Source organism: Amphibalanus amphitrite, unplaced genomic scaffold, assembly GCF_019059575.1.
Source record: "Amphibalanus amphitrite isolate SeventyFive unplaced genomic scaffold, NRLGWU_Aamphi_draft 000074F_arrow, whole genome shotgun sequence".
In the NCBI taxonomy this organism is placed as follows: domain Eukaryota; kingdom Metazoa; phylum Arthropoda; class Thecostraca; order Balanomorpha; family Balanidae; genus Amphibalanus; species Amphibalanus amphitrite.
This window is the reverse complement of record NW_024881570.1, coordinates 837,254-856,041: the sequence shown is the minus strand read 5'-3', so window position 1 is coordinate 856,041 and position 18,788 is coordinate 837,254. Positions and strand designations below refer to the sequence as shown.

Genomic DNA, 18,788 nt, shown 5'->3' with positions numbered 1-18,788 from the left:
AGGGAACAATCTGCTAGTGGAACGTCTACGCTAAGTGGGCTGAATTTATATCGGAACCCCCATTCCACAATGACGCACCGATTTAATTGGACAGCCTGTCGGCCAAAGTAATATTTGCCGTAGCGCACAACGCCTGACGCCGGCTGCTGTAACTCCCGGAACAGGCAATGATCTGATCGAGCTTTAATTAAAGCAGTGTTGACATCCTAAATAATAGCGCGACTTTTAGTTCGCTCGCTGCGCTCACTCGCTCGTAAATAGCGCGACTTTTAGTCCCGTGATGAAATTAATAAAGACAATAAAAAAGCTTACCATCATGCTATGATGCATTAAAAAAGATAAAAAGATACTCTCTTTTTTACCTTTCTAAAAGTCAGCTTTTCATTACCAATTGGCCCTACACGTAGCACCTGACCAAAGGTCCCCGGCCAAAATTCAGCACTCAGGCGCCGCCAATGTCGGGTGCCTGGGTGGCGTTCTCCATCAGAGCGGGGGGGGGGGGGAGGAGGGCGGGTCGGCCGGCGGGTAAGGCCGTCAGAAGCCCGGCCTTGGTAATGGATTGGCACGGTTCAGTTCACAGCAAGACGCTCAAGAATAGCGCGCAGTGTGCCGGCGGCATCGCGGCCCGCCGGCGGCAGAAGACGGCCTCAGTGGCATCCTCGCGTTTCAGCAGATTGTTACCCAGAAACCCACAATCAGGATGCAGTCAATACACACGCCATTGTAGGCCCTTCTTATCTCCCCTCCTCAGCCGGACGCGACAGGAAATACTCGCAGGCTGAAACGTTACTTTACCCAAAAAGAAAAAAAAGAAAAACTTATGTGGTCACAACTCACATCTCAGATGGTGCAAGATCGTTACTGCTGTAGATACTCAACTTTGACAGTTATCATCACATCCGTGTAAGAAAGGCATTACAATGATTGATTTGAATCGCACATACCGCTTACGACACGTCTGACGCTTGCTTATTAACTTAGGAACTTAGGAAGACGACGAGCACCTTTTGAGAGCGTGGAGCACGTCTACTTTTTTCGCTGTTGAATTCAATAGCTACTCATTACATCAAATCCAGTAAAAAAAAAAAAAATGATGCGGCAATGGAGCAGTTAGTGATATTCCCGATAAAACCCTTACGGTCGCCCTCGCCCTAAGCATTAAAAAAAATCAATCGATATGACATGATAGCAAAGTAAACGCGTTTTATTCACTCAATAATGGGCTGATGATGATATACAAGTACTGTGGACACATGACAGTTACAACTTACATTTCAGTGTGCATTTACAATAACCAGCGCTTTGCCGCTTCACAATGGAGTTCAGAGTTTCACCGCATCTCTAACTATTTAGAAGTTACAAACGTCCGAACAAAAGTAGGGTGCACTGCATAGTCCCTTACTGTATAGGTATGACTTTGTCATACCAGCATAAAATGAATCACGCTGTAGCAAAAGAGTGTTTTAATCTCTCTTTTTTACCTAGCGCCTGATACCCATCGCAAGCAAGAACACCCAGTAACTGAATTGAGAAGATAGTCTCCAATATTTTAACGTTCACTCTAGGTTTTGTCAAAATATTCGACCTCATATTTCACTGTGGATCAACTGAGAGTTTTATTCGCATCATCACCTTTCAATCTTCCCAGGGTCAGGAGAAGAACGCGCTCTAATTTAGCTCGATATCTGCGGCACCACCTGATCTGGAGGCGCCCTATCCGGGCTCCATAGTCGGACCCCGCCCCTCCCCGGATGTCGGGCTGTCCTCCCACCGCTGACCGCTGTCTCTCCGGTGTCTGGCTGACCTTCCCGCCGCCAATGTTGGGCTGACCTCTGCCGCCGCGGCGCGCCGCCCGCTCACAGGTCGATGCTCAGCTTGCCCTCGTGTTCGGTGAGCCAGGCGACGTCCGAGAGCGCCTGCTGTACGGCGTGCTCCTCCGCGCGCTCATATACCTGCCCGGGGGACGGAGAGAGAGAGCAACAGTCACGCCGGGGTGGGGAGCGACCGAAATAACCACAAGCTGTTCATTGTTCCCGTGGGCTGCTACGTGCAACTCGGATGGCTTTCTAATAGACCAAGGAAATCATCAATCTAGCAGCGTCGGATGTTCGACGAAATCAGCCGCTACCTCTTTCACTGCGCATTTTATTAGTTAGGCAACTGCTTTGGCATTCCGGTTCAAGAGCAATGCTTTTGCGTAGCAGTCCAATACAATTACTAAAGATATCGTACGAATGTCAAGCTTCAAGCAATCAGCGATAATGTTGTGGCCGGTTTGCCACGGAGGATCATCTGGCGGCGCTGTTGGTATAATGTCAAACACGACCTTAGCCGGATGAGCCGGCAGGCGGGCCCGGCCGGCCGTCCACCTGCCGGCGGTAGGTACGGCCCGCGGCCCGACCTGCAGGTACACACAGCAGCGAGCAGCTCAAACAACACCAACGCACTAACGGCAGTGCGGCCCGTGCCAATCAACTGATTGATAACGGCCTAAGTCCCCTAGGATTGATCTATTCGCATCCACCGGCAGGGAAAACATCAGCAGATACGGCACTGTAGGTACAGCCCACCGCTAAAGTAATGTGTGTTTTTACCAATCTCAACGGATGGTTTTGACCGACGATTTTTAAATGCGGACTGATTAAAAAGAAGACGTCAAAGTTGTAGCTGCAAGGGTGAAGATACATGTAAGCTACATTTAAAGTCTCGTTGCAGTCTGGCTAATCGTTCCTAGGCTTCAGAAGCAGAACATACCCATGACTGAAACCACACATTACTTCTGCTGTGGACTGTACGTGATCTATTTCTAGCCAGATGAAAGACATGGGTAGGCGGCTGGTCCTCTGCTCGTCAGCTTACGAGTCGCCCAAGGGCAAAAGGCAACGTCGACCCCTCTGCTCCAAATTCCAATACCTTTTGCTATGTATTTATTTTTCATCTGAATGGAAATTGCATCAATCAGAAAACATAATCGTGATCTGCGCTGATGGCACATTGGACAAACATGGCTAAATCATACATTTAACTGCATAGGTGAACAAATAAAGGTTACTTCTATTTATTTTTACCAGTCAGGTGTCGAAAATACGAGATGAGCTTATATAATATATATCCTGTCACCCTTATCAGTAAGTGAAAGTTTCAAAGCAATCGTTCAGTCGGTGTTGCTAGCCATGTCCTTTGAATTAAGGTCGCTTAAAATGACCTGATGACCTGAACTAAAGTGACCCAGGCGGGTGAATGCTGTATGACCTGCCGCTCATCGTGTGGCTGTTGGAGACACTGGATGCGACGCATGTCCTCAGCACCTCAGGACCGACCTCTACTGCCCCTGCGAGCACGATAAGGCCACGCGGCCGGCTCCATCGCGCGACCCATCACTCGGAACGTCGCGGCGGTTATTTGTGAACTCTCAGTGGTTATTATGATAATTAGACAAGTATAGCTAGAAGATCAAATGAACCGGCAACCACGCATCGCAAACATACCCAATTCAATCTGGGAAAACGGTGGTGGTATAGAGCGTAAGGGATGTCATAAGAATATATCAATCGCCTATCCGAGTTGGCTGTTCCTAAGCCTTCCATTTGTAAACGGTCCCTTAAACTAACATGGTCTTACCATGACGTGGTTAAATTCAAACGGCGTTCGAAAGCCTTGTCAAATTTGTCGAAGGAAATCCAATTTCATTGCCCTCGGGTTCACCGATGACGTCACAGGTCAGGTCGAAGATAAAATGCTTTGCCGGTCACGGGTCTTCTAGTGAATGCGCTATAACATCGAGTAAAACGCATTTTATCGAAAATCAGCGATTGGGCGTCAGTTGCTTAGTACATATGTTGCTATTAGAGGTCACTGATAATACCAGGTCTGGTCACAACAGGTCAGGTCACCATTACCAAGAGTCAGCACATTATTCCAATTTCACTAGGGCTGTGTGATGCATGTTTTATGGCTATTTTTTCATTTTTACTAAATGATGTTGGTTATAAGAACACCAGGAACGGCTTAGGTCACTTCCTGGTGGAGGTCAGGTCAATGTCAGGTCAAAAAAGGTCAAACTTTAAAGTTGATATATTTGCATAAAATGGGTATGGAATCGATGCAGCTCGTCACGGCGAGTCTAATGGTGGTCTTTGTTTTGCGCTACGTGGTCGAGAATGGCTAAAAATTGAGTTGAAAATTTAACGTCATCAATTTTGAACATTTTTTTCGCTATAACTTGGCCAAAGAGTTATCGATCTAAAATTTGGTATGTGAATAGGAGTTGGTAGGGGCTATCACATATATTCCGTTTTTTTTTTCTTTCGAAAATCGAAAAACGAAAAATCGAAAAAAGGATTTGTCGGTAATTATATTCATTTTTTATAATTGGAGATCAATATTCGAAAAATTAAAAATTTCGAGATAGCAGTTTTGTAGCCCTAATAATTCTACACCTTTTATGTCTTGAACGTTTTTCTGTATCTTCAAAGCTATAGGCCTGACAGCTCTTCCCGCGAAACCTTCTTTTGGGCCGAAAACGGCAGAACATGACGTCACTCTGACGTCATTTGCGGACAACCTATCCTAGCCTTTGGAGTTTTTTGGACACAATGTGTAAAATTGATGCCCGGGAGGGTACTGAAAGTTTGTTGACGATCGGCGCCGCGATTCTGGAGATATATTGAAAAGTCTGGAGGGGAGGGGGCAAAATAGCCCCCCCCCCATCAGGGCGCAGGTTAAATGACGGTACCTACACGACAGCCCCAAACCACATCATTGCAGCTTTTTACAGGGCAGTTGCACACTAACACAACCCAACAATGTTAAAACCGGTGATTTTGGCATACAATTTGACCGCTGTTTGGCCTATAAGGATACATTTACCGGCTTAGAAAATAAAACGGCATCACAATATCGAAAAGTTTCCTTCGCTCTATTCGAGAAAGCCCTGAGGACACCAGTTCAGAGCCTCCCTTTGCATCAGGTTACATTGAAGAAAGTTAAGACAATAAAGCTGCAGGAACTTTCAGGCGCTCCATAACGCGGAGATCCAGGCACTCAAACATTGAATGCCAATAATTTAGTTATTGAAGTTGCGAGCGTCCAGTAAAATGCATTACTGAATACAGAAATGTTGGAACTCGTTGAATATTCTTTCACTGGGTTTCGACCTAGAGGATAAATACTGGTCGCTTCTTGTTATTGTTGACGATACGTGAGAATGAATCTTCTTCCACGGCGCGAAAGCGTGTGTTATGGCGAGCTGAAGATTTATTCATCCAGTGGATAACTGGTTTGTTCACCATAAACCCTATGATAAACTCTGAGTGGCTCTGGTGACGTCATTTGGTGGCATCATTTCTAACATGGACGTATAAATAAATACACATTTTCTCATTAACTACTAACTAAACCCATGATTTTTACACTTTTCAACGCAAAATAGTCGTGTACACCGCCAAGGAATAAAACAGTTACACTACCCGCCAGACGAAAAAGCTTTGAATCACTCTTGCATGACAGACAAGTAATTGCTAAAGCTTCGCATTTATCACATAGGGCCCGACGCCATTTAATACTTGAAATTCTACAGCTTGATAAATTAAAGGCACATTCTTATTCTCAACGAGATCACTTAATTTGTAGACTGAACACCCAACATGCTCTTTTTCTCTGGTGCTATGTTGTAAAACATTCGTTTCATTACTGTCGCTATGTGCGACGCTATTTGTCCAGATAATTAACAATGGTTTGAAACACATGCATGGCCCTTGGGGTGATTTGTTCGCAGGCCTAAAGCCGAGACTTAACTGGCATCAGCCGGCTCGAACACCGGCAAACTATCAGACACACTACGCAAGCAACAACGCACCGTTGCGTCAAGACACAACAAGCAGCTAACGAAAAGCAAATAACGTCGTACATATTGGCCGTAATTAGGTGAGTGTTCTGCAACAGAGTAGCGCAGAAAAGAGCTAATTGGATGTCCCCTCCACGACACAACGCCTTTTTTTGCAGCGAAAAAAAAACTGTCTTCATTTGAACGGCGCCCATCGGATATTAGCAATATCTTGAGCAACATTCTTTACAGCTGAATACTTTCTCTGAACGGAATAAAAGAAATGTAATGTCTTTATCTACGCTCACGAGTAAGAAATCTCTGTCTGTCTGTCTGTCTGTCTGTCTGTCTGTCTCTGTCTGTCTGTCTGTCTGTCTGTCTGTCTGTCTGTCTGTCTGTCTGTCTGTCTGTCTGTCTGTCTGTCTGTCTCTCTCTTCCCCTCATCCCCTCTCCCATCCGTTAACACTGGGCATGTCAATTTCCTCCCTTTCGCTTCAGCCAGTGACCGGTACCCACAGGAGCCCACACTACACTGGTTAATGGGAAGGGGACATCGGGACATCTCCAGCTATCTCAGGTACCGCTCCCACAAGCGCGCGTCTTCAGTCGTCGCTGGGAAGGGGACACCTCCATCTACCGTTCCCACACGAGCGCGTCCTTCAGTGGTCAATGGAAGGGGAATCTTCATCTACCGCTCCCACAAGAGCGCGTCCCTCGCTCGTCACTTACCGCTCGGAAGGCGACGTCTCGCGGCGGGTGTTTGAATGCGGGGCCGAAGTTGACGGTGACGGTGATACCGCGGTACACAGACACGGCTGGGTAATAGTCGGACCTGTCAGCAGCACAGGGGGGCGACACCGCGATCAGATCGGCACCGCGCCGGAGACCGAGTCGTGGGTCGCAACTCGCAGCGAACAGGGAGGGGTCCAGCTGGAAACGGCGCGAGAGTGTTAAATGAAACGAAATAATGAGCACATGGATGTTATCGTGCTGGGATATCAGCCCTATTGGTCTGCGGTTTATTTTTGTTTAGTAGCGTGTAACTAATGAGAGAAAATGATTTGTCCTTAGTACGTCAACAATTAGTACCCAAAATGTTTGTCGAGCCCTGCTTGTTGAATAATTTTGAACAAGGCCTTACCGGCAGGACTCCAGCTGCCAGATGTCTCAGAGACCATTTAATTCTATTCCCTGGATCAATTACCGCCACTCCTAGAACCAGCTGCCACTATCCCCGAGATAAGCTACCGTCTCTGGGGGCAGTTAATGACCTCATTCCCTGGCCCCGCCCGCCGCGGCGCCCGCGAGCACCAGGCCTGCACACCACCGCCCGGCAGCAGCCACTCACCCGTACAGGTTGTGGAACGTCTGGCCCTGCAGCTTGCCGTTCTTGTAGAAGGCGATGTAGGCGCCCGCGACAGGTTTGAGTCGCTCCAGCGTGCCCGCCACGTCGTCCTTGTCCTCAAAGTACAGGTGCGACTTGGACTTGATCAGAGGCTGGAGAAACACATCGGTGTCATTTCGGCTCTCTGGAGCAGCCACTACATTCACTCCGTTTAGAATGGATTACTTGTGCGTTAACCTTTAACCACCATGTTCCCATCCAAAGACCCGATACCCACCTTGTCTTTGTAGCTGTCGGGCAGCCGCGCCGGGATGGCCGCCTCGGGCAGGTGGATCAGAATGCCCAGCACGTCGCCCTGCTGGTAGCCGGGACTCAGGTGACGGCCGCGGGCCTCGTGGAACACGGTCCCCTTCCTGACCAGAGACAGGGCGCTCTGTGAGGGCCGCGGCACAGCCACAGGAGCCACTGTCCACCCTCCCCGCTCTGGTCCCACAGACGGCAGCAGAGCAGACGGCAAACCACCATCGAGAACACGAAAAAACGTCGACCATAAGATCCTAGACACGTGACCCAAAGTAGTCGAGTTTTGGGAAGCCATTTAAAGTTTTGGTTAGGATAGCTGGGAGCGCCAAAGTAAAAAAAAAAAAAACGCGGCAAATACTGTGGAGTCCGTACACTATCCAGTATCCACTGCACACAAATGCATACAGAGCACGCCATACCCAGCTCACCCAGCCCACACAGCTCACGCGCGCCTATGTACCTGCTGCGCCACGAGTATCCGAACTTGTCGTATCCGAGCGGCGCGTTCAGGTTGGCCAGCGGTCCGCCCCAGCCGATGCGGCAGTGGGCGCCCTCCGGCTGGGCAGTGATGGTCGCCTCCCAGTACCAGGTACCGCGGCGCACGCAGTGGGTGGCGCGCACCATGCAGTAGCCCTTGTCGCCCGTCACTGAGAGACGGTCGTCTGAGATCCGCAGACACTGCGCCCTGCAGGGCACAGAGCACACGGGTGTGACGGAAGGATGGCGGCAAAAGGGGTTAGGGACGGGCAGGGACAGACGGAACGGGCAAGGACGGACGAAAGGGGCAGGGGGGGGGGGCAGACGGGACGGACATGGACAGATAAGAAGGGCAGGGGCACACGGAAGGGGAATGGGCGGATGGAAACGGGGAGAGACAGAAGAGGAGGACGGTGACAGACGGACGGGACGGACAGAGACGGACGGACGGAGACGGGCAGGGACGGACGGAGACGGGAGACGGCCGCAGACGGACGGGAGACGATCGGAGGCGGCCGCAGACGGACGGGAGACGATCGGAGGCGGCCAGAGACGGACGGGAGCGGACGTGGCAGCTGTTGCCACCGCTCCTTCGACTACGCAGCGCTCGCTCCGCGGGCACAATGAAAATGACACGCCACCGGGAAACATAAGTGCTTTAGAGGATGGATCTTACGCAAAGCTCAAAGGACGGAAGAACGGAAATTGAGTTCTGCAAACTCAATTTGCTATTGCCGAGAGTGATTTGGTTAGGCATGCCATTAGGCCAGCAAAATGGTTCCTTTTTGTCAAGTTGGCAAAAAACTGCTGAGACTAAATCTGCTCATTCAGCCATTTAACGAGTTTTGGGTAGGCCAGCTGGGAGTGTCAGATGTAAAACACCACGGCGAAACAGCGGTGGGAAATGAAGCTTAGACTAACACAGAATACAGACACGAGCCACACTTCAAAACACGGCTGGGTCACAGATAATGCAATAAGTGTATATCAGGCACAGGGAAAACATCGCTATAGGACCTGTTTCTGTTTGTGGGTACGAGTCAATCGGCCCGGCCGCAGCACGGTGTCACACGTCCATCATTGACTGTCACCGTGGAGCAACAACACACCGAGACGGCATCACTGGCAGCCGACACACCGAGACACATTCTCCTGACATGCCCGGGGATGATGGGGGTCCGCCTCCGGACCCAGGCCATCGGCAACATACTGCCGACCCCAGAGGAGGTTCGGCGCAGCGATGCGGTGGCGGCCCTGGTGGCCGCCTTCAGGGCCCTCCAGAGCCACTAGGCTACACCGCGGCTGCGGGGACCGACAACAACAACAACAACAAGACGGCATCACTCCCCAGGGCTGAGGACAGTCAGACTAGCAAATATACGTACACACAGCACGGCCGCCCGCCAGGCACGACACACACGCACCTGTCGTGGAGAGCCAGCAGCACGGCTGGTGGACACTGAGCCCTGTGCAGCCAGCCCGGGATCGGCCGGCCACCCGTGTCCGACGACTCGTCAAACTCCTGTCTGAAAACGGCACCCGCTGTCAGCAATGGGGCACGATAAAGCCAGCCATATTATACTGGAATCGCCACTGACGGACCCCGGCCAACACAGCAGTACTCACTGAGCAAACAATAAGACCGCCAAACAGCCATTTTTATTAGGTTTCCGCGCAAAGTACACGGTGAAGTGTTTGGATTTCAGTTCGGAGCTGAAATTGAATATTGCAAAGAATTCGCGGTACCACTACATGAACAACATCTGACGTAATATGCGTCGTTACACTGCACATAGTAAATATCATCACGAAAGGTTTATTTTAACCAAAAAATGGTTTATATTCGCCGCTTTTGAGCAGCCATGTTCGCCAATAAGAGTTCGCATTAAGCCTGTTTCGTTTCCTTCATTTATCGGCGCTGTCCACAGTCCCATAAACCTGACCGATCTGTTATTTTCCATCACTTTTTTCGTACGACCAATCACAATTTCAGTTGCACTTTTGCTTTTATCCTGAAATATCATCATGAACATAGAGCACACGCTTGCATATCTGAATACGGAATCAGAACTTATGAAAAAGGCTTTCACATCGGCACAATATGGGTTCGAATTTCAGTCATTGAGCCACGACTACATGGCTGCGCGCCTCATCGTCCGGCATCCGCATATATTATAACATAAATAATCTAACTTGCTTCGCTGTTGCCTTTGAATGCCGGTAGAATACCACAGTCGGGACCCAAAGTCTATTAACAAGAATGTCAGAGCAAATGGATATGCCACATCAATACGACAAATATGGGGCATAACCTGAAATGAGAAAGAAAAGCTTCCCAAGTCCCCCAACAATAAAAAGCTTAGTCTATTCCACTTTCCCGGCACATGAATATGATACAATTAAATAGAATAAATATAAAATATCAGCAGCTGGATATGACATATTGGATATGACAAGATAGAACGCAGCTGTTGTAGCAGATACCGCGCGTATTGTTTCAACGCAACTTAACCGGTAACTTGGTATTATAAGTAGTAGCTAACAAGGCATATTCGATGTTTCGACATCCTTGCACAAGGAGACTGCTTACAAGGAGTTTGCGTGAAAAAGAAGGATCCCCGGCCGTGGTATATCAGAGTAAACCTCAGTCAATAAGTTCCGAAAACATAACCTGCGCAGCCCAACATCCCAACAGCAAGTAATAGGACTTTTTCAGTCCATTTTCAAACGACAATAACAAGAGACACGTTGTAAAGAAGCATCGTCCCCCCCCCCCCGAGCCGGCCGCTCAGCGGAAGGGTGACTGAGCACAAGATGCGTCCCCGCAGCTCACCTGAACACGCGCCCGGAGACTCACCTGAAGGGTGCCAGCGGGTCCGCGGGCCCACCTGTATGTAAAAGGCGTGCGGGTGCGAGCTCACCTGAACGGGGCGTGCGGGTCCGGCTCGGTGAGGATGTACCGGTAGCCGTCCTTGTTGAACGGGTGGTCCAGCGGGTAGCCGTGCAGCTTCTGCACGGCGCCGTCACTGCGCGACTTCTTCCAGCCGGCAGACTGCTCCGGCATCTTCCGCTTCGGACCGCGGGACTTGGCCGCTGCAACAGGCGGCGGCCATAACGCTTCAGCAGGGCGGGCAGATTAACACAAGACTTATAACTGGAAAGTAGATTGTTGGATATGCATGTTTTGTATGTGCAGCAGAGAAAGTTAGGCATTGAACATTTTCTTGCTTTCTTGCTCAAACTTTCGGTGTTTCTCATCGTCTTCTTATTTTCAGCACTGAGTTTGCACTTACCGCTTCAGATGATTATAACAGCCAGTAAATTACAAGTTAACACATCCTTCTTCATTCCTTGTTCCTGGTTCAAGTTCCCTTACCCATGCATTTGCTTGGATTAATAACGCTTTGCAAAGTTATATGTGATGATACAGCACGAGAGAAAAAAAAAATATTGATCTACGTCAGTAAGGACATCGCTACAAACGTTTCATTCAGCAAACACTTTGGCACGGTGAACATCATTAAGATCTATCGCAGCATGTACAATTGGACACATTTAGAATGTCTTCAACTTCAAGGAACCACGTACGCAACAGATGTAGTTTTGAAAAGTTTGTTGAGATAGCATACTAGGAAGGAAGTCTGTTCCTTTTAAAAGACACGGAAATAAAGCGCCTGGATGATGGATCTGTAGCGACAAATGAATAAGACGGCGGGTGTTTGACCAGGAGCCGCTCGGCGCCCTGTCGCACCGAGTGGCGCTGCGCGTGTTGGGCAGCGCTGCCGTACCAGGTCGCGTCCGGATGCCGCCGCAGGTCCGGCGGCCAAGGACCGACCCGCCGCCGACTGCCGCGCCCCGACCCGCCGCCGACTGACAGGTAACGAGCCGCCCGAAGCAGCTCTTCAGGCCGCTCGAGCTCCAATCACCCTTACATAAGCCCCAATTAGCTAACGATGGAGACCAGGATTCACGGAAGACAGGCACCGCTGGGCCAGAGCCCAGAAATGAATCTCGCTCGCACTGGACATGAAAATCCGCATCGCAAAAGTGAGTATCGCGGATTGACACCTAGAATGTAGTGCGTCGGTGAGCGACAGAATTAGACCATTTTTGTGATGCAATGAAATTAAGGAGTAAAGACTCATAACTTACAACCGATAAATGGCGAAACGCTATCATAAACAACTTCTATGGCTAAAACCATTTCTAACAATGTTCTCAAAATTAACATAATATATGGATAAGAAAAGGAACCAAAATACCTTATCCAAAATGGAACCGAAAATTTATGCCAAACTTCAACGCTAAACCTAGAACATCACCTGTCTGAGTTACTATTGTGAGTTATGACCAATGATAAATACATTCTATTGCCGATTTTGTTCTTACAACATTAACCCTCGCACGACCAGGCCATTTCTCATAACACGAACGACCAGGGGGGGGGGTTGTTACAACCCCCCTGGCGTTTCGAAACGGAAGGTCGTAGAGCTTAGCGGAAAAAACCAACGGATTGCTCTCAACGAGATCTCGCGATTGGTGGTATATTTTTTGGTCCTAGGTCAACATTTGACCTACTTTTGACCGGTCAAAGGTCAAATTTTCGGATTAATAGACTTTTTTCAACTTTCGGCGGCGATTGCGGCAAAACGGTGGGAGATATCGACTTGAAACCTTCACTATCGTGTTCCTTGATCAATTCTCTATCGTTTGGTATGTATTTCGTTTCCCTAGCTCTAAAAATGGCGCGTTGGGAGCGCCGGAAGTCGGCAAGGTCACAGTCGGCGGCAGAAATTCGAAAAATCAAAATTTAAATTTTTGAAATCTGATTGTATTTTTGGATTTGGGAGGTCCATTTGCTCCCTATAGAAGCTAATATTGCTGCATATTCCCATTGAGGTGACAAGAATTAGCAAAATAGTGGTTCGGGCGCTTTTCAAAAATAGTACCGGACGCTGTTCCTCTTGTGACGTCATAGCTCCGTGACCTGACCTGACCCGGTCAAATTTCTTATACCATATGATAGCCAATACTTGCCCCAACATGCATGGGAAGTTTCATTACGATCCATCAACCGATGTCCGTACCACCGGCAGGAAACCTCGGGCGTTGGCACTCAGTTTGTGAAAATCCGGCCGGAGGCTGTACCTCTTATGACGTCATAACTCCGTGACCTGACATGACCCGATCAATTTTTTTTCGGCAAAAGATGCGCAAAGGTTGCCCCAGAGGGTATTGAAAATTTCAGCCCGCTACGACAAGCCGTTTAGCGTGCACTTCGAAAAAACCTCAGGGGGGGGGGGGTTGATACAACCCCCCCCCCTAGGCGTTCTAGGGTTAAGAAAACACGCTTACAGAGTCGTATACTGGAAACACTGAATTACAAAATTGAAGAGCTGCATCGGTGTCCGGACAAAATGCCGAAAGGCGATTTGCCGAATGTCATTTTGCCGAATGCATTTCGCCGAATGTCATTTTGCCGATGTGCTTTTTGCCGACGTTTCAAAAAGTCGAAATGCTTAAAGTTGAAATGCCATTTGCCGGCATGCCTTTTTGCGGAAATGCTAATTTGTCGAAATGTAAATTTGCCGAAATGCGATTTGCCGAAATGCGATTTGCCGAAATGTCGATAAGTCGAAATGTCAATTATAATAAGAGATATTAACCTTACTCTCATATTAGCCAAAAGATATAAAATTTCAAAAAGACAAAATACAGTTTCGGGAGCTTTCGGCTTTGCGCCTTTATCAACCGTTATGTATTATTTAGATCACTTTCGTCACAAACTTGCATGGAACAGAAAATTCGAATTGGTACGAACATGCAGAAATCACACACGCACTTCCCAGCTACTCTTTAAAAACGCATCTATGCAAAACTTACAGAGACATAAAAGATTTATCTTGAAGTGCAGAACAAGATAGTCATGTCGAAAACATGAGTCATACGTTCAGCGGAGATAGTATATATCGTGGGTACATCATCAATAATGGGTCCCGACCCCCCGACCAACATTAAAAATATGGAGATAAGCATATATGAGGTAAGTACATGCATGCATACGGTAACAGAAGTGTACAACAGCACAACCGCACGGCGCACACCCGCGCACACAAGTTTCCACGGTCAGTCAGTTTAGATATAATGACCACTCAGATGATAGGCCAAGACGAGGTTTGCGTGTTAAGAGTGGGTTGAAGTTCGCGAATAAAAATGGATTCCCAAATTTTTCTATCTGGGCCGTCTTTTGACACATGCAGAATCTTGATTGAGACGTTTGAGCAGTCCAGTTGCACAGAGTGTTTCGTTTGGTGAAGGCCAAAAGGGGTGTCTAGTTTGTTGTTTTTTGCATCTCTCATGTGTTCATTATATCTAAGCCTGACAGATCGGCGTGTTTCACCGACATACACAGACTCGCCTTGTGCGCACAGTTGACATTCCATCTGGTACACCACATTCTTTTCATGACATCTCCCACGCAACCCTGCCTCACAGCATGGACACTTCCTGCCCCCACCTGGGCAGGGTGCTGGTTGGTAGGCCGCCCGCACTAGTTTTTGTTTCAGGTTGGGACCTCCTTTCCATGCAACTTTCAGGTTGAGGTGACTAGCCCCAATGATACCCTCAATCCTGTGGCTGAGTGCATCATCAATGAATGGAAGCGCAAGATAGACGGGGGCAGAGCCCGATCTAGTCGGCCTTAGGCGGTTATCACGTTGGGCTTCGTGTTGGAGCCTGCTAACTAAGTGGGGCGGGTAGCCGTTCTTTGTGAATAGGTCATGGATGAGTTTAAGGCTACGGGCTCGTGGTAGACCAGGGGAAGAGATTTTGATAGCACGTAACGTTTGTGAGCGGACGGCGTTTTTCTTAGTCGACATTGGCAGAGCTGAAAGGTAGTGAATTATCACTGGTGATGCCATCGGTTTAATGTATAGCTCACTGGGGTATGCGCCTGACTCAGAGATCGATATTTTTGTGTCCAGGAACGCCAATACTCCAGTGTCACCGGTGTGTTCTATGGTGAACTTGATGGTGGGATGGACCGTGTTTAGGAAATTGAAGTAGTCGAAGAGGGCGTCCCTACCATGCGTCCAGACTCCGAACACGTCGTCGAACTCCTGCCGCATGTGCCAGCGCATTTGAAAGACACGCCACAATTCCTGGAGACAATCTCAGCTAAGTATCCGCACGGGTTTGAACGGGGCACAATACTGTTCAGTGTCGATGTCGTTAACCTATACGGTAACATCCCTATAAATGAGGCCATTGATGCCACGCTGACACTCCTACAACACCACGTAGACCGAGTGGAAACATTTGGTCTGGAGCTGTCCAGCATGCGTAAGCTACTCGAGCACTGTTTGACCAACAATTTCGTTCGCTTTGGTCAGAACTACTTCAGACAGACGCAAGGCATAGCGATGGGCAGCAGGGTGGCCCCCCCCGCTAGCGATAGTCTTTATGAACGCCTTAGAGTCCATGTTTCTGTCAGCTAGTCGTCTACAGCCCTCACTGTACGTACGGTATATCGACGACGTGTTCGGAGTCTGGACGCATGGTAGGGACGCCCTCTTCGACTACTTCAATTTCCTAAACACGGTCCATCTCACCATCAAGTTCACCATAGAACACACCGGTGACACTGGAGTATTGGCGTTCCTGGACACAAAAATATCGATCTCTGAGTCAGGCGCATACTCCAGTGAGCTATACATTAAACCGATGGCATCACCAGTGATAATTCACTACCTTTCAGCTCTGCCAATGTCGACTAAGAAAAACGCCGTCCGCTCACAAACGTTACGTGCTATCAAAATCTCTTCCCCTGGTCTACCACGAGCCCGTAGCCTTAAACTCATCCATGACCTATTCACAAAGAACGGCTACCCGCCCCACTTAGTTAGCAGGCTCCAACACGAAGCCCAACGTGATAACCGCCTAAGGCCGACTAGATCGGGCTCTGCCCCCGTCTATCTTGCGCTTCCATTCATTGATGATGCACTCAGCCACAGGATTGAGGGTATCATTGGGGCTAGTCACCTCAACCTGAAAGTTGCATGGAAAGGAGGTCCCAACCTGAAACAAAAACTAGTGCGGGCGGCCTACCAACCAGCACCCTGCCCAGGTGGGGGCAGGAAGTGTCCATGCTGTGAGGCAGGGTTGCGTGGGAGATGTCATGAAAAGAATGTGGTGTACCAGATGGAATGTCAACTGTGCGCACAAGGCGAGTCTGTGTATGTCGGTGAAACACGCCGATCTGTCAGGCTTAGATATAATGAACACATGAGAGATGCAAAAAACAACAAACTAGACACCCCTTTTGGCCTTCACCAAACGAAACACTCTGTGCAACTGGACTGCTCAAACGTCTCAATCAAGATTCTGCATGTGTCAAAAGACGGCCCAGATAGAAAAATTTGGGAATCCATTTTTTATTCGCGAACTTCAACCCACTCTTAACACGCAAACCTCGTCTTGGCCTATCATCTGAGTGGTCATTATATCTAAACTGACTGACCGTGGAAACTTGTGTGCGCGGGTGTGCGCCGTGCGGTTGTGCTGTTGTACACTTCTGTTACCGTATGCATGCATGTACTTACCTCATATATGAATTATAAGTGGAAAACAATGGGAACGTTTTTGGTTATATTACTTTAAGTTGGCTACACATGTGTTTCGATATACATCTTTTTCAAGCCATAAAGACAAAATAGAATGTAAATAATTCGCCTAAACATCAAAGTTGTCAAAATAGTTTGCGGCACAGATTAAAATTCAAATAGCAATGCTTCACACCCGTCGCTTCTCACTTCGCACTTCTAGTTTTTAGATCGTGCAAAATAAGTTCGGCCGTAAATCTGCTCAGTTTCACTTTTCCTGCATTACCATTTAGATTGTCAAAGATGTGAATATAAGCTGCTTCTACAGCCTGCCTATGCTTCTTTGTCAAACCCCTACACAACACAGACATATCATCCCAGTTGGGGAGATGTCCCGCCTCATCTACGTGTTGCACAAGGGCGTTGGACAGACGGTGGTACCTAAGGTCACTCTTATGCTCCTTTTGCCTGGTTTTAATGCCCCTGTATGTTTCACCGACGTAACATTTATCACATGCACCACAAGGAATTTTGTAAACGACACTATCCTCATTAGTAGAACCTTTCTTCTTCGTTTGCACAAGGTTTTTAATGGTCAGGCCCGCTGGGGATGAAATATTGATAGTTTCCCTTACAAAATTGTCCACAGCTTCTACTTCTTTTGATGCTGGGACTGAGAGATACCTCCTCTTGCTATTCCTTGTGGCGTTTGAAGCTCTAGCTCGTATTTTGACGGCCCTCTTCTCTAGCTGACATAAAAGACCTGGCGGGTACTTGAGTCCAATAAATACTTCTTTAATGTAGTTCAGCTCGTCCCTGATAAATTCTTCTGAGCAAATGCGAAGTGCTCGAAGATAAAATCCCAGCACGACTCCAGTTTTTGTTCGACTGCTGTGCGCCGAGTAGAAGTGTATCAGGTCATTCTTGTTGGTGGGCTTCCGGTACACTGAAAATACAGCCTTGTTGCCCCGATTATGGATGCACGCGTCCAGAAATGCAATAGTGCCATCTTCCTCCTCTTCGGAGGTAAATTGTATCTTCTGATGCACACTGTTCAGCTGCTGCAAAATACAATTTAAATCCACATCTTTGTTGATGATGACCAGAATGTCATCGACATACCGGAGCCAGGTCGTATCGGTACCAGCAATGCTCAAGAAGTGGTCCGCTTCTAATGTCTCCATGAAAAGGCAGGCGAGTACCGGGCTCAACGGCGAACCCATCGCCAGGCCATCAATCTGCTTGAATTCGGTCCCTTCAAATTCCAAAGCCCCAAATTCCACGCAGAGACGTACCAGCCTAACAAAGTCTTCCCTTGGCACTGGAAGAGTGATGTCCGGGTTTTGGTCTAACACTCTGGAGACAGCTTGCATCGCCCCTTCTATAGGCACGTTGGTAAAGAGGGCTTTTACGTCGAAGCTTGCAAGTTTTTTATTGGTTAACTCCAAAGATGCGGGGCCTACCCAAGACGCATAAGGCTGGCAATCCGATGCGCCCCATTACCTCAGGTGTGGGCAGCGCTCCCCACCAGCTCGCCAAGAAACTAGCCAAACCCCTGTCTGACCTGCTAGGGAGAACCAGCCAGTCACACTTGAAGAACTCGGGAGATTTGATTAATAGATTGAAAGACATGGAGTTAACCAATAAAAAACTTGCAAGCTTCGACGTAAAAGCCCTCTTTACCAACGTGCCTATAGAAGGGGCGATGCAAGCTGTCTCCAGAGTGTTAGACCAAAACCCGGACATCACTCTTCCAGTGCCAAGGGAAGACTTTGTTAGGCTGGTACGTCTCTGCGTGGAATTTGGGGCTTTGGAATTTGAAGGGACCGAATTCAAGCAGATTGATGGCCTGGCGATGGGTTCGCCGTTGAGCCCGGTACTCGCCTGCCTTTTCATGGAGACATTAGAAGCGGACCACTTCTTGAGCATTGCTGGTACCGATACGACCTGGCTCCGGTATGTCGATGACATTCTGGTCATCATCAACAAAGATGTGGATTTAAATTGTATTTTGCAGCAGCTGAACAGTGTGCATCAGAAGATACAATTTACCTCCGAAGAGGAGGAAGATGGCACTATTGCATTTCTGGACGCGTGCATCCATAATCGGGGCAACAAGGCTGTATTTTCAGTGTACCGGAAGCCCACCAACAAGAATGACCTGATACACTTCTACTCGGCGCACAGCAGTCGAACAAAAACTGGAGTCGTGCTGGGATTTTATCTTCGAGCACTTCGC

At 48.4% G+C, this 18,788-nt stretch overlaps 1 protein-coding gene across 7 annotated transcripts in view; it reads right to left on the bottom strand.

Moving 5' to 3' along the window:
• Nucleotides 1-1,186: 1,186 nt before the first annotated feature.
• Nucleotides 1,187-18,788, bottom strand: part of LOC122379256 (set1/Ash2 histone methyltransferase complex subunit ASH2-like) — a 47,658-nt gene continuing 30,056 nt past the window's right edge. For all 7 annotated transcript variants that reach the window (XM_043361288.1, XM_043361285.1, XM_043361286.1 and 4 more), the window contains exons 6-12: nucleotides 10,871-11,042; nucleotides 9,374-9,475; nucleotides 7,933-8,157; nucleotides 7,447-7,582; nucleotides 7,173-7,321; nucleotides 6,554-6,656; nucleotides 1,187-1,952 (exon numbers count right to left, since the gene is read on the bottom strand). In XM_043361288.1, coding sequence (XP_043217223.1) covers nucleotides 1,857-1,952; nucleotides 6,554-6,656; nucleotides 7,173-7,321; nucleotides 7,447-7,582; nucleotides 7,933-8,157; nucleotides 9,374-9,475; nucleotides 10,871-11,042 — 983 coding nt within the window. In that variant the 3' untranslated portion in view covers nucleotides 1,187-1,856. The remainder of the gene's footprint in view (nucleotides 1,953-6,553; nucleotides 6,657-7,172; nucleotides 7,322-7,446; nucleotides 7,583-7,932; nucleotides 8,158-9,373; nucleotides 9,476-10,870; nucleotides 11,043-18,788) is intronic.